The sequence below is a fragment of the Psammomys obesus genome, unplaced genomic scaffold (genome assembly GCF_907164565.1).
Source record: "Psammomys obesus unplaced genomic scaffold, mPsaObe1.curated_primary_1811, whole genome shotgun sequence".
In the NCBI taxonomy this organism is placed as follows: Eukaryota; Metazoa; Chordata; class Mammalia; order Rodentia; family Muridae; genus Psammomys; species Psammomys obesus.
Genome location: NW_026593286.1, coordinates 24,287,867 through 24,302,866, shown reverse-complemented (window position 1 = coordinate 24,302,866; position 15,000 = coordinate 24,287,867). Strand labels below are relative to the sequence as shown.

The 15,000-nt window shown below is 37.3% G+C and overlaps 1 protein-coding gene across 2 annotated transcripts in view; it reads right to left on the bottom strand.

The window, feature by feature from the left end:
* The window catches only part of Myl1 (myosin light chain 1), a 19,863-nt gene extending 7,851 nt beyond the window's left edge, over positions 1 to 12,012 (bottom strand). The window contains exons 1-2 of one of the 2 annotated variants that reach the window (XM_055616823.1): positions 11,893 to 12,012; positions 1,411 to 1,438 (exon numbers count right to left, since the gene is read on the bottom strand). In XM_055616823.1, the coding sequence (XP_055472798.1) occupies positions 1,411 to 1,438; positions 11,893 to 12,012 (148 nt within the window). Of the gene's footprint in view, positions 1 to 1,410; positions 1,439 to 1,682; positions 1,708 to 2,464; positions 2,517 to 11,892 lie in introns of those variants that run through there. The other variant, XM_055616824.1, reaches the window with a different exon arrangement.
* Between the last annotated feature and the right edge of the window lie 2,988 nt (positions 12,013 to 15,000).

Here is a 15,000-nt window from a genome sequence, read left to right as displayed (position 1 = left end):
GGCAACATCACCGGTTTAAAGTACGTTTAAATAAACTCGAATCATCATTTCCTCAAGACAAAGCCTCCACGGTATACCTTTACGTGATTGTGAGTCTCAACCTGGAGAGCCTGACCTCTGTGGGGATCACATATCAGATATCTTTCTAGCAGATGCTTACAGTATGGTGCGTGAGCATGGCAAAATTACGGTTATGAAGTAACAACAAAACGATATTATGGTTGAGGGAAAGCACAACATGAGGAACTATATTAAAGAGTCACAGCATTAGGAAGGTTGAGAACCACTATCTAAACTGTCTACATGAGGTCACCAACCATGGGATAGATACCTGTGAGTTTGTACTACAGAAAATGGACTTTTATTTTAAACGGATACCCAGACAACATCATAATTAACATGATCCTGAGGCTGAACAACGTGGAGGCCTCTGGGTAGGGAACTGTTACTAATAACCCACAATTCTTTGTATTTTATATATTGCAATATAGTATACATTATTATGGCCAACCACGTGACATATATGGTAACACATAACTAAACTGCTTCTGTCTCTCCTTTCTGTAAATACATTTTGCTTAATTCATCTACATATTGTGATGATTTCACCCCACAACACATTTCTCCCTAAACATCCTAATCCAAAAATTGAGATTGTTTGGGATCTTGGGCTCTGTTGCATCCAAAGACACAAAGGGGGAAAAATTAAAGTGTTAGGGAAGTTCTCCAGGGTCTCTTCAATCTTAAAAAGTTTGAGACTGATTGATAGTACCTGTTCATGAAAGGACTTTCTAGCCAGTTTGAATTCATACAAGAGTATGATGTTATTACCAATTCTCTGGTCACTGAGGAAGAAAGATCTTTCACCACTCCAGCTATCTGTCCCATATCTCTTAGAGAAGTGCTGAACCAAAGTCCTTCTCTGTATAGGAATTCACGTCTATTCCACAGTTTTCCTGTTTCCACAGAAACGAAGTAGGTTTGATTATTAGGGTGGCTTTTCTAATCAGCTTTATTTTTCAGATTGAACACTTCAGACTCTCCAAATCTCTCTCTAGGGCTGATTAGTAAATCAGTTTTATAAAGCCTATATCTTTTTGTGAATATATCATATATGATCTTTCCTATTTTATCAAGTGTCTTCTTATTTAGAAATGATGGCTATGAGGTCTTATTTGTACTCAGTTTTTTTATTTCCTTAGATCTTTGATTACTGACTATAACCAAGGGCTTCAGTTATACAGGTTTATATTCAAAGTGACTCAAAGCAATTTATATTTAGAGTGGCAACACCAGTGTGGTTAATTAGGCAACACTTAACTCATCCCAAGAGAGTTGTTGTTTTTTTTTTTTTTTCACTTGCCATCTCTGTGAGTCTGTACATATGAACAGCTACAGCTTTAAACTTACCCTCCTGTTGTTCCTTAGAGAACTCGATCTGTTAGAAAGAAATTAATCTTAAAAAATTTTTGACCAGAAAAGAGCTTCCTGATTTAACAGTGCATCCAGCTCATTTCCTGAATTCTCTTCAAAGTGAGCTCCTGGAGTCAGCCCATTTTTCTGAGTTCAGGCATGGCATGGACACGAGCAGTCTGAGCCACAAAGTAGCATGCTGTGGAGTTAAGGGACATTTCAGACACAGGCAGAGCCCTGCCTATGGCAGAGAAGCTCAGATCACTTACCGGCAATCTGGTCAGCGCTGAAGGACTGCAGTGGCAAGAGAGAGAAAGAAAGAAAGGACTTTCAAATGCATTGACAGAATGAGTGCTGTCTGCTCTGAGGCCTTTAGGAAACCATGTAGCTCTCATAGCACAGGAAGAGCGAGGGCAAATTTGAACCTAGGAGCATAAAATCTATTGCAAAAGTTAAGAACTCTTTTCCATATATCTTAATGATATAAAGATATTAAAAGTGCTAAATTGAACACTTTCTAGAATGCCATAGTGGTCAATATTTAGCATGTCTGATAAGATATACATTTAAAACTGCAAATAAAATTGCATAAAGAACCACCTTAAGCCTTTCTGTTTAATATATTTTAATATATTTCTGTTTAACATATTTTTATAATAGTATATGATACTGAAGAATCAGATGCAGTTTGCTTAACTTCAGCTATCGGTTATCGTTGGAGTCTATTTTACAGCATACTATTTCACTATAGCTGCACTTTTTTTTTCTTTCTAAATTTAGATGAATCTTACGTGATATAGCAAAAGCTGGTGAAGCCCAAATGCCTGCTCTGGGTAAGAAGATCGATTTTTTCCATCTGGTGCAATAGTTCGAAGCAATTTCTTCTATCTTCATCATAGCTCACCGAAACCAGCATTAGGTTCCAAAAACCTTGTGCTAAATAGGCTCTGCCCTCCATTCTATTCCTTGTCTGCCTCCTCTTCTCAGTATGCTCCTGTTGCCCAACTGAATCCTTCCTACAAATGGCATATTGCTTTCTTGTAGCACCCACCATGATGGAGTTCTGGGCTGCAGAACAGCAGTGGGGCTGAAGAGTAAAGGGAAGGCAGCTCCGATCCCTGAGTGGAGTCTTCCTTCTCAGTGGCTCCCTTTTATTTCTGGGCAAACTGACCTCATATGTAGCGTCAGATTTCATGGGGCAGTTGTCCCTCCTCCTGGAGAAGTTCTTTAACTTTCTTAGGGCAGAGAGAAAGAGGGACACGTACCCTAGGGCTATTTTTAGCAAACTAGCACCTAGAAGTGAACAGCCCTGGTGAGACTGAAGCCTGTCAGTACTTTTATGGTCTTTATCTCTGAGATGCTCACAGTCTTCCTTAAGATGTTTCTTTGCTCGTGGAAAACTTGGGATTCATCTAGGGCTCAGGCTTCAAGTAGATAATTATGGTCCTTGCAAGTGTCTAGTCAGCAAGTGTGGGTATTAAGTGAACCACTTGGATGCAACTGGGTTGAGGTTTCAAATAGAGATTGATATAGAAACAACATTCTCTGAAGCTCTGCCCCTTATGGTAAAGTTCGGAGATGTTGAAAAGGCATTGCATGCTCTGTGTGTTTATTTCTTAGGATGTGCCCAGATGGCCATCTGAATCAGCTTCCCAAATCTCCATTAAAGCTTACACTTTTGCAAGCAGCATTTGCAGGAGTATAATCTAAGCAAAAAGTGGTTCAGCGCTTCTGCCTTTTCCCTTCATCTCCTGACATAAGGTTCGAGCATGTCTTGCTTTCCCTATTTTCTTTATAGAGATTGTCTGTTCGTGTATTTTTATTTCTGAAGTTCTTAGCAGGCAAGAAAATGGACATATCAACTTTGTATTATTATTTTTCCGATGCTAGGCTCTTACCAAAAGCAAGCGGCCCTCTCAACAGTTTGTGGCTCAGTCTGCAGCCTGAGAGTAAACTAACCTAAAGTAAGGCTCATGGCGTGCAGCACAGTACTTCAGCATTTTAAAGCTGTTTAAGTGAATTGCCAGCAATGGGCTTTTATAGCAGCTTATCTGAAAATCGGGAAAGCTGGCATGGCTTTGGGGGAAAGATCAGGTTTAGAGTGTTCACTCGAGTTCAGATACAATGGTTATCGTTTTCTACACATTTCATAGCTCAAAGGAATAAAGGAGGTGTGAGATGAACTGTGACTTCTGCAACTGTCCCTAAGGAAGATATTCATAAAAAGCATGAAGTGTGTTCTGCTAGGAAGATGGATATTTTGAACTTATCCACTTACTATTCCAGAAGAAAGAAACAGCTAAATATATGCCGCTTTTTCAAGATAATAGCTATGTGCACATTTCAAAACACAATGGTACTCTTTATTCCACATAGTTATTAGATGTGAATCAAAATTTTAAAAACATCTATTACTTTTGGCTCAAAGTTTACAACTATGAAAAAAACTTACAGGATTTTGAGACTCCAAATGAAGAATGATAATATAACTTTTAAGTTAGTAGTACCTCAGTGGATATATCTTCATAAACAGACTGATCTTTTTAAAAGTTAGTGGGAATGATAGTTAACAGAAAAATTAAAAAATGTTTTGAGTCATTAAAGTGAAAGTTTGTAATTGTACTTTTGTATGTGTACCATTAAATGTGATGTAATTGTATATATGTATTTGTACCACTAAATCTGAATTGTCTTTATTGTTGAGAAGTAGTATATATCTTTAGAGAAGTTAATAACTATAAATATTACATCAAAGTTTCCCTGTTGAACATAATGATAATATTCATATTTTGTCTTTTTCTGACAGAAAAATGTGGCCTTGCATACATATGAAACATCAATTTGTATAAAAACTTGTGGGAAAGCTGGAAAGTCAGTATAAAACTTGAATTTGTGAATTATCTTTTTAATCACTTAAATATCATATTAAAGTTTGTTGTTACTATTAAAATTGAACCTTTAAAGTGGTAAGAAACTTAAATTATTTCACCCTAGTTTTTCTCTATACCTTTATAGTATCGACAATAAAAGTTTATATTTTTAACCTACTGAAAATCAAATTATGAAATTAAACATATCAGTTGACACAAAGTTAGATCTATGTTATATGCTGAAGAATAAATAAGAGATGCAACTCATCTGTCCACTGTTAGAACGACAAACTCCTTCTTGCTTCTCCTCCTTGTTGTAATAGGAACATCATCAGCTCTTTAAGCAAATGCATGTTTTGATTACCCAGCCATTTGGTTTGGACATCTTTGAGTTTTGTGCATTTCAAAGATTGGATTTAAATCTTTTCTGTCTTACATGCAACCCACTGTTCTCTCCTTTTGTCAAATTAGACATTCTTCTCAGCCTTGGTAAGAACCCCTCTTATCCAAAGAATGCTCTCTTCCCTGTGTTTTACCTGACTCCTTTTTCCCATGGCAAGCTAGTCAGTCTTTCTGCTTCATCTCCCAGGAAGCAGAGGCCAACGCTGAAAGCCCATAGCTTGTTTCTGATGTGAATCTGGATGGGTTTGAACAGTGCATCTCCCCCTAGAGCACTGACTTTGCCTTTTACTTAGGGTTTTGTCTGTCGCTGCTCTATGGGAACCACTTCCCTATTAGATGCTTAGTAAACTTTTCATTCAATTAAAACCAGTAGACTGTTAATACTCTAAACTCCTGGTACATTCAGGGTGTTACTGCTGTAGACCCAAGTTCTTATTTCCTATATGAGTTTCTCATCTAGAGCATTATATTCCGGGAGGACAGAAACTTTATCTGTTTTTTTTTTTAAAGTTTACATTCCAGGAAAAAAAGTATATTCTCTGTCAGTGCTACACCTTTAACACACAGAACTGCCCAGCATATAGTAGGCATACTTATTTAAAATTCTGTAATATTTATATCTCTATCATTTTCCTCTATATTTTATACAAATGCTTATAGACCAGAGTTCTAATTTGTCAATCCTCAATTTCTTTTCTAAAGGCATCTTTATTATCATAGCCTGTCTTTATCTTAAATGGTTAGTAAAAGGCCACATTTCACATTGTGATAACTCATCCACTCACATTTGATCTTGAGTTTTGGTAAATAGCAGTGTGTAAGACATCTGCTACTAAGGAGAATTTACGTTGCTGCGATGAGAGACATTTTTGCTCTGAGAATTGTCTTTCTGCCAGCAATCATGAAGTGTGGTTCACCAACTACAAATAAATTTTCTGGCATCTAGAAGGAATTGTTTTGTAGGACAAAATATTACAATGCAGTCAAAATGTAAAATTGATATGTTAAATTTTAGTATCTTGAAAGAAGAAGAGCTGTAATTAAAGACAGGTGGGAGATGTATGGTGTTGAATACTAAAGGGAATGCCCAAGGAAGAACATGGACTACAATGATCATAGATCTTTCCTATTTTGGGGGGAATGAGCAGATGCCAATGACTGGAGCTAAGAAAAGATACTGCTGTAACTGAGCCAGTTTTTAGTCAAGAGGACATTGCTGGATATTCTCTGCCTTCTTGACTGGCAGAGAGATCAGAGTTAAACATATATAAACCGTTAAGAAAATAATTAAAACTAATTTCTCACAAACAGTTTTTTTGCATCTGTTATAAAAGGCCATTAAAAGTAATATTTGAAACCCTTAGAATGGTGTGCTTCCTGGTAAGTCACTTGTGGTCAAAGGAAAGAAATATCTCTCCTTACACTTTTGAGCTCAACAAGAATACTTAGGGTGCTTATTTAAAATATTATATAAAGGGGAAATTAGAATAATGGGGGCATGATATGAGGGCTATTGAGTAGTTAGGTTGGATACATTGGTCTGAAATGAGGCCGACCTGGTAAGACTATGTTCATCAGGCTTGGACTGGTTGGTCATCTGAATTCTGTCACCTAAGCACAAAACTGTGCAATTAAAAATAGCTCAGCTCAAATCTGTAGGAAACCAGTAGAGATCTAAGCGAATTTTGACACAAGTTTCAAAATGTGATCCAAGTCTGCTCCTTTCCAGTTTTCTCTCCCACCTTTGCCTAGTTAATAATTGAAAAGTAAAATTAAAATTTCTTGAGAGATCTACTTTTCCTTTTATTCATTTGCATGTGATTTCTTACAAATTGAAAACGTGTTTCTGTTTCTTCACTTTTTAATTTTATAATGTAAGTATTTTAAACACAGTTCACATGCTAAGAAATTATAATTATGTTTTCCCCACTTCTTCTTTTGGAACAGCTGTGATAAATGAATATGAATTATTCTTCTAGAGACTTTGATGGAGAACTAGAATGGTAATGTTATTCTGGTTGTCATGACAAATCATGTGTCTTTTGATTTAAATAACTTCTATAGATTATTTTTCCTGAATACACAATAAAAGTTTCCATGATTTTTTTTGGGTTGCTTACGGGTCTAATATGTTTTGAATTTTCCATCCTCTTGTCAGTAGGACCTACCTCAACTTACTTTGTGAAAAAGGTCAGGGTATCTGAAAACCCAATTGATATTATGTTGTAATCATTGTACTAATGAAAGTTTTATCAAAATGTAATTTTGCTGCAGCACATTCAAGCCGACCTGGATTTTTATGAACAGGAGATAATATATTTTTGGGTGCCCGGAAGTTAAGAAACAGTTCACTCTCAGGGACAAAAAGAAAAATGTCTGTCCTAAGGGAAACCTTTCCTCCCCCGGAGCAAGCCGCTGTTATTAGTTTCTGACTAGAATAATTGAATTTATCACACGCATGATTTAAAATTTAACAAAGTATATTCTGAAGCCACTGAAACTTTTATATTGCAGGTTCTTCTGTCGAGATCTTGGTTTGGGTCAAAAAAAAAATTTAAAATGTTGATGAAGAAGTAAACTAGATAATATCCAGTTTTTATACAAAAGGCATTTCAGTCCAAAGAGAAGAAAGTGCAATCTCAGCAGACTAAATATAATCCTTCCCACAATTCCCATGAGTCAGATGGTGCTTAATGCTGGGTAATTATGGAATGACTTCTAAAGACAACTTGCCAGGGGCTTCATTTGCAGTACTGAAATGTCATGGGCTAAATTTGGCACTGTCACTTTGTGGTCTCCTCGACTTGCACAGATTTAATTACCTTTAAATGAAAAGCAGTATCCACTTTTTAGTTGGTGGAGACATTTCTTTCTTTGCAAGCTGTGTTATAATTTGCAAAGACACTGTTCAGTTACATACACTTTGAAATGTCACTGTGGAGAGAGTTACAAATACCCTTCAATGTTTTTCCACTCTGTTTCACCTGTTTTGTTTTTCTCACAGTACAGGCATGTAAAAGACTAAAGACATTATTGACACTGACTCATGGGCTTAAACAATTTTTATTTCTTTCCAAGATAAATTGTTTTCACCCATTTCTTTTTTGAATTAAAGATCGACTGTATGTATTTGTCTCATGCTTTTCTACAAAATGATGTTAAGGTTAATATCTAACCACATTATATGGGTGACATTACATTTCTGCTTATTACACTAAAAAATGCTAGTTAAATTAGTATGTTTCTTTACAAGCAAATAGAGGTCTCTTCTCAGAAGATAATGCTAATGGCAGATTTAAAGATTAGATTTGGTATGTCTGAGTGTTTAATAAGACAACACCACAAATGCCTTAAAATTCAACATTTCATTACACGTGGAAGTGTTTTTATATCCATTTCGGTTGGTAACTTTTTATAGGAATTTGGGACAAAGTGAATAAGACTTCTCTGAAGTGCCTAGAATTTCATCCTCTGTAACAGAGAATGCCAAACTCCTCAACAGCAAATGTTGGGGACGGTAGGGAGGCTGCGGAAAATAGATCAAGCAGAACTGCTAAGGTCAAAGGCTTGCAGAACCGGCTCTGTAGCGGGCCTCTCACTCCCTCTCCTGGCTGCATAGGACTGTGCAGCGAAATAAAGAACAGCTCTTCTGCCCCGGAAAACACATCCTTTTGTGCTCCAACTAAAAAAACAGCAAACTTTTTAGAAATCAGAGGTAGCTGAACTCTAAAAAGAGTTTACTATAGATGTACCCTCCTGTTTAAGTCTTACCTTTGCCACTTAACTAGTGATTTGATGATGGGCCTCATGTGGGCTCAGTTTCCTCCGCGGGACATCTCACTCACTCATTACATTGAACACGGAAGTCTTTCCCAAGCCTGTGATCAGTTACTGTGCGGAAGTTTGTTATTTGGCAGAGTTTCTGTCAATGCATTCTTTGCCGTTACCGATTTTGTAATATTCCCTGCAGTATCTAGTCAGGAATGACCAGATTGTGACATGAACAGCATGCAATTTAAAAATTGAAGGAACACATTTTGAGACATGACGAAACTCTCCACTCACAGCAATCCTGGCTTATCAGTCAACACATGCACCATGAAAAAAGAAAACATCCACCATGCAAAAAAACATTAAAGATCTCTTATAACCCAGGCACGTGGTTATCTCCTTCATTACTTATTTACTTTCACCATTTTGCTTGGTTGCAACTAATATTCATTTCTTTATTTGTACACACAATGTAATGGTGGTTTTAATTCCTATATGATCCTGGAAGGCAGTCTTATTCTAGGCTCAGAATTTGTCGCTGGACATACCAGCTCTCTAAAGGCAAAGAGTGCTGAGAACTACCAAGAACCGTAATATCAGTGTTCAGATGTCAATGGAACTTGGTGAAAACCGCTACTCACAAAAATGTCTGTGGACATTGGCATTTGCTCAGAAAGCTCTCAAAAGTTTTACATCAGGAAGAACTGAAGAAGCATTCTAAATAAATAGCTATCAAACCAGGAAATCAGATTGTAAAAGCACATTTAAGTAACATAATAAAAAAAAATCCAAGGCTGTTCAGGGTTTAAGGAGAATCAAGTATGAAACTATTAAATGTGGTATATGATACAATGGACCATGGTTTTAGTTGGGAAAAGTATCAAGGAATGAATTTAATTATTGCTGTGTCTTACATGTGATTGAACTCCAGCATTATACAGGGTTTAAAGGATAGAGTTCTAACCTTACAGGATTTATAAAATAAATAATCAAATTAAATTTTGTTCTTTATAGACTTTTCAGAAAGTTAATTAATATATATATATTGATATGTTCATTTTTTTCTGCTTATAAAAAGTTTCTGACTTATTTGAGGAAATACATTTAGAAACAGCAAGTGGTTAAAAGCACCATAATAGGAAATGCCATAATATACTTTCTAATTAGCCCTGTTACCTACCGGGATGAAATTAAATATTATAAAGCTCTCAAGCTGCATGACATTCTTTGGCTTTGCTAAAACACTTACAAATATGTACTGATTTCATATTAATGAGAGAAAATCATCGAAGGAATTTACACAATTCCTTTGCACAAATGAAACAGCTTCAGCTTTTTCCTTTCTATCTCCTTAACAAAAGGTTAATTTCTTCCATTTCTTCAAGGTTCGTTTGACTTCCGTTTTGTGTATGTTTTCTTTATCAATATATATTCCATCTCTTGTTCTTCATTGAAAAACTGAAAGTGTAACATTGAATTCATACAACTCAGAGGACTTCCTTAGTTTTTTTTTTTTTTTTTTTGATGTACCAGCATTAATTTAATTCAAGAATGGGAGGCAAAAGCTGTGCCACAATTCAGAGAATCATGCTACTTCTCTGCTCTTTGGAAAAAAATGATCATCTTAATTTCTGAATTAAAAAATCTGATATTAATGGAAGTTTATTCATTCATTTTTCTGATACATTATTTCTCTGGGTAGAAAATGAAAGTCCGTTTTTATTAGTGGAATATTTCTGTTTCTGTTTCTTTTTCTTAAGATAATACATTTTCTTCTCTTCTGGATGCTTATTCCAGAAACATAGGGATGATACTGTCTTATAAATCACAATAAATAAATAAATGAAAGAATGGATTTGGTACAGACTTGGAGTTCTCAGGCCATTCAACAGTGGAGCACTGAAGAATCAAGAAGTATAGTGGGGGTTGTAATCATGCTTGTGAGCAGCAGTGTGCATCAGTAGAGACATCAACCATGATTGCTGAGGATGCAAGGTTTGGTTTCTTCTTAAGGAACTAACTATATGCAACTCGTCCTCAAAATTAAAAAAAATTTTTTTTTTTTTCAAAAGGTCTAACACACATTTTCCTAAACAGACATTCATTAATAATGCTACATCTTGTGACTAGTTTTTTTTTCCCCAAATATAACTTCAGGTACATATAAAGATTAAACATTTGTGGTATTCTTGTACTACTGAAACACGTTTCATTTCGTATTTAACTGGAGTGTTTTTTAAAATTATGGCTATGTTTGATTTCATGACATAAATCCATGTGTGTTCCGACTCTATTATTTTAGAGATTTTTTTTAAGCTCCACGATTATATTAAAGTGGAATGTTCGTGTGTAGGTCAGCATTGTTTCTTTCTTTATGCAGCGATAAGCGTGAAACTTCATATGTGCTATGTACAGGATCCTTGGCTAGGATGGAAGGATCACCTCATAAGCACTTTGACTCTGTACTTTTCCTTATAAGGCAGGGTTCCTTGGATGAAGACTTTCCGCCTGCCATGTGGACCAGTCTGAATCCAATTAACGAGGAGAAGGTGCATGGATAACCATCACATCTCCTAGAGGTGACAGGCGCAGGCGTTCATCATTTTCCAAAAGCAGGTCATCTTTTCTGAGGCTGAGAACTTGGCTCACAGCAAAGTGTTCACACAAAAATCACTCACATATCCCTTAGTTCAAGGTCAGTCTGAAAAAGTCTCAACACACATCAACGGCTACAGAAATGACAGAATGCATAAATATGTAATATGTACTGTATTAGTTTCATTTAGAAGGAACTCACACATTCCGAATTAAATGCTGTACATAAATAAACATGATGATAGTTATAGTCACTGAAGCACCTGAATGCATTGTTTTCTGCACTGAGAAATTTTGTATGAAATTTTATTAAGCAAATCTGAAGAGGAGTTAACTTGAATTGGCAGAACAAAAAAAATTTTTTTTTTCAGATGAAATAAAGCAGCTGCCAAATAGATGTGTCCAAGACAACTGGGTTATCAGCTGTCTCTAAGTTTCTGGAAACAAGCAGAGGCTAAACTTTTTTTTTTTTTTTAATATGATGCACTTTAAGAGCCAGGGATCCAGTTTCCACGGGAATTTCATTTTAAAAGTGCACTCCTTACATATTTGTAAATATTCGTGTATTTCCCCCCTAAACTGCGCTGTGGCAAATTAGGGGGAAAATGGCAAAGAGAACGAGCAAAGCTTGAACAGCGAGAAGAGAGCGGGCGCAGACCTCACAGACAGTGACCACTTTCATGAGGTCACTGGCATCGTGTGCTGCAGGACTTCCAGCTTCTAAAGCACACTGAGGTGCGCCGTTCCTTCGCATGAAAACTAGAACTCTTCGCGAATTCCTTTGAGTTCCGTAGGGTTGGCAGATGTTTCAGTGACCGAAACGATTCACCTGTTTAGTTACCTTAATGGCAGACAGATCGATTTTTTCTTCTTTAGGTTTGGCTGGGGCGGGGGCCGGGGCCGGGGCTGGGGCAGGAGCGGCGGCGGCAGCAGGCTTCTTCACGTCTTTCTTTGGTGCCATTGTTGACTAAAAGGATGGGTTAACGAGAGAAGGATCTCCTCCAGGGGAACCTGTCAGGGTGACACTGGAAGAGCGGCGGTGGCTCCCTTGACCTGCAGCCCGGCGTCTGGAGGGTGGACCCTCTGGAGTGGTGAATGGTATAAGGGCATGCCTATATATTTCACTTAGTGCCTAACAGAACCTTGACACATGCCGCTGGATTGGACGGTTCGCTTGTCCAGGGGGGTGGCATTCCGGCTCAGACTATAAATGGAATCTAAAGGGTCAGGGCTTCCTCAAGTTTTTTGAACGCCTCTTGCTTTTTCTTTTTTTTTCCCCCCTTCTCCACCTCCATCTATAAAGGAGAAAGAAGCATGACAAAGCCCAGCCATGGTTGGTTTGGTGAGAGCAGATGGACATACCTTTTTCTTGATAGAATTACAGTTCTGTTGAAGCTGTAAATCTTTTTTTTTTCCCCCTCTTAAGAAACTTTATCGGATTCAATTTCAACTTGGAATTTTGGCAGAGGCCGTCACCAACTTTCACCCAGCTTCTTCACCGCTCATGCCCCTCCCTCCTTGGCCATGATTTGCAAGAAAATGTTGGTCAGCAAAGAGGTCATTGGTAGCGTTTAAAAATAAAGAGCAGTCGTATAAGGAAAGTCCATCCAGTCTTAAAGTGGTTTCCTTTCTGAGTCTCTGCCTCTCTTTGCACCTCCTCTCTGTCTGTGTCTCTCCTAAAGAAAAATAATTTAAAAGTTATCTCTTATAGCTTGATTTTTCTGCACAACTTAAATGAAGAATAATAGTAAATTAGTCTTCAATCAAAGTATGCATTTAGCCACGTGGCTTTCTAAATAACATAAAATAGACTCTTATACCTATACTAGAACAACACATACATTTTTAAGGAAAATACAGTAAAGATGTTTAATTATCAGTGCTATGCATGTTTTGCTGGCAACTTGGTATTTGTTTTTTCATATTTTTGCCTTGGCTTTTAGTTTGCAAGGTTAGACTCTTATTAAGCAGCATACAAAAACCAAATTGGGTATATTGGTGTATATCTTTAATTCCAGTACCTCGGAGGCAGAGACAGGCAGATCTCTGTGAGTTCAAGGCCAGTCTGGTCTATACAGTGAGTTCCAGGACAGCCTGAGCTACGTAGAGACCCTGTCTTAAAAACAAAACAAAAGAAACCAAACACCAAATTTATGAAAACCAATAGATGTAACTCTCTAAGCGATAGATCCTATTGTCTAGTGTCACTCTCACTTTGTCGTTTAACTTGTCTGACATTTAATTAATGAGTATTTAACTTATAATTATTATTGTTGTGTATATGTACAGTGCGCGTTTGTGGGTGCAGCCTGTATGTGGATGTCAGAGGACAACTTTGTGGAGTTGGCTCTCCCACATTAATGTGGGTTTTGGGTGAGGAACTCGGGTCATCTGTCTGTGTGAGGGTATCGTAAGCGCTGGAACTGAAGTTACAGCCAGATTTGAGTTGCCATGTGGGTGCTAGGAATCGAAACCTGGTCCTCTGGATGAGCAGCCAGTGCTTTTAACGGAGACCTCTGCAGCTCCATCCTCAACTTGTATTCATGTGGGAGACTGCTCGGTGCCTGTGTTTCTGGCTGAAGGAGAAGAGTTTTACAGCTCTCTCCTGGATGTGTGCTCCTTGCCGCAGACTCTTGATCACCTAAATTTAGACGTTGATACTCTTTTCTTTCATACAAGGCAGTCACAAGAATCTGAATACTCTTTAAGTATATGCCTTCTAAATAATTAGGATATACTTAAAATAATGATGTTTATACTAGAATTACCATTTTTCTAAATGACGTGGAACTGCTCCCTGGTTTGTTTATCTTTGGGATTTTCTACAGTGAATATGCTCTTTTAATTATGTTATCAATTCACAGCTTATATTACTTTGTGTACAGAAAGCCCTTAACATTTTGAAAGGGTTGGTGGGCAAGGGAGCTTTACCTTTTCCAAGAAAAAAAAAAAAAAACTGATTCTTTTTATATCCAAGTGAAAAACAGAAACAACAAATATATGGTAATCTTTATGTTTTGTTAACTTATCCAAATTGTTTGACATTAGTAATGGCAACAAATAATGACACTTTCCATACTAAAACCTTGAATGTTCAAAATTGGAAATAGAGAGACTGTATTTTCATACTAAGCAAGTGGCTTATGATTGCTATATAACCAAGTCCTTCTGTGTTTCTAAATATATATCACAGATTTGTGGATTCATAGAGAATAAAGTATTGGTGTGAGTTTTTCTTCTTGAAATCGCAGATAAAGAGTCCCTTTTATGAAATGAAGCCTATCTATCACCATTTCTTCACTGTTTTATTAGGCTTAGAATGAATAAATTCACCATTTTATTAGTTCTCCAGCTACATGGTGTGACTGAATTCTCCATAATGCCGTTTAATTCAGAGGAAAACGTGAATCAGACCCAAACTGAAGGGTAGCCTACAATTATCTGATAAGAACATCTTTACATCTTCAGTGTTACCAAAAGAAAGTCTGAGAAACTATCCGCCTGGAGAGACGTATCTGATGTAGTTTACTCCGGATGCTGGGGTAAAGGAGACATTAGCTGAAAACGACCGTACCAGTACTGGCAGGTTGATAGTAACACATGCAATACATGTGTTTTACTGGTGACTACGAGGCCAGTGAGATTGCGCAATGGCTGATATTTGCCATGCAAGTCTGATGACCAGCGTTCCACACCCAGAGCCCCCATTAAGGTGGTACGAGAGAATGAAGGCCACAAAGCTGTCTTCTGGCATCCACAAGTAAGCTGTGCCCACAAATGTGCATCACACACACACACACAGACAACAGTACATTATAGTAACACGAGGCACAACTGGGCCATGAGGAAGCCAAGGCTATACTTGTGCTCAAACCCACAAGAGAGTCCCCTTCCTTCCTTCCTTCCTTCCTTCCTTCCTTCCTTCCTTCCTTCCTTCCTTCCTTCCTTC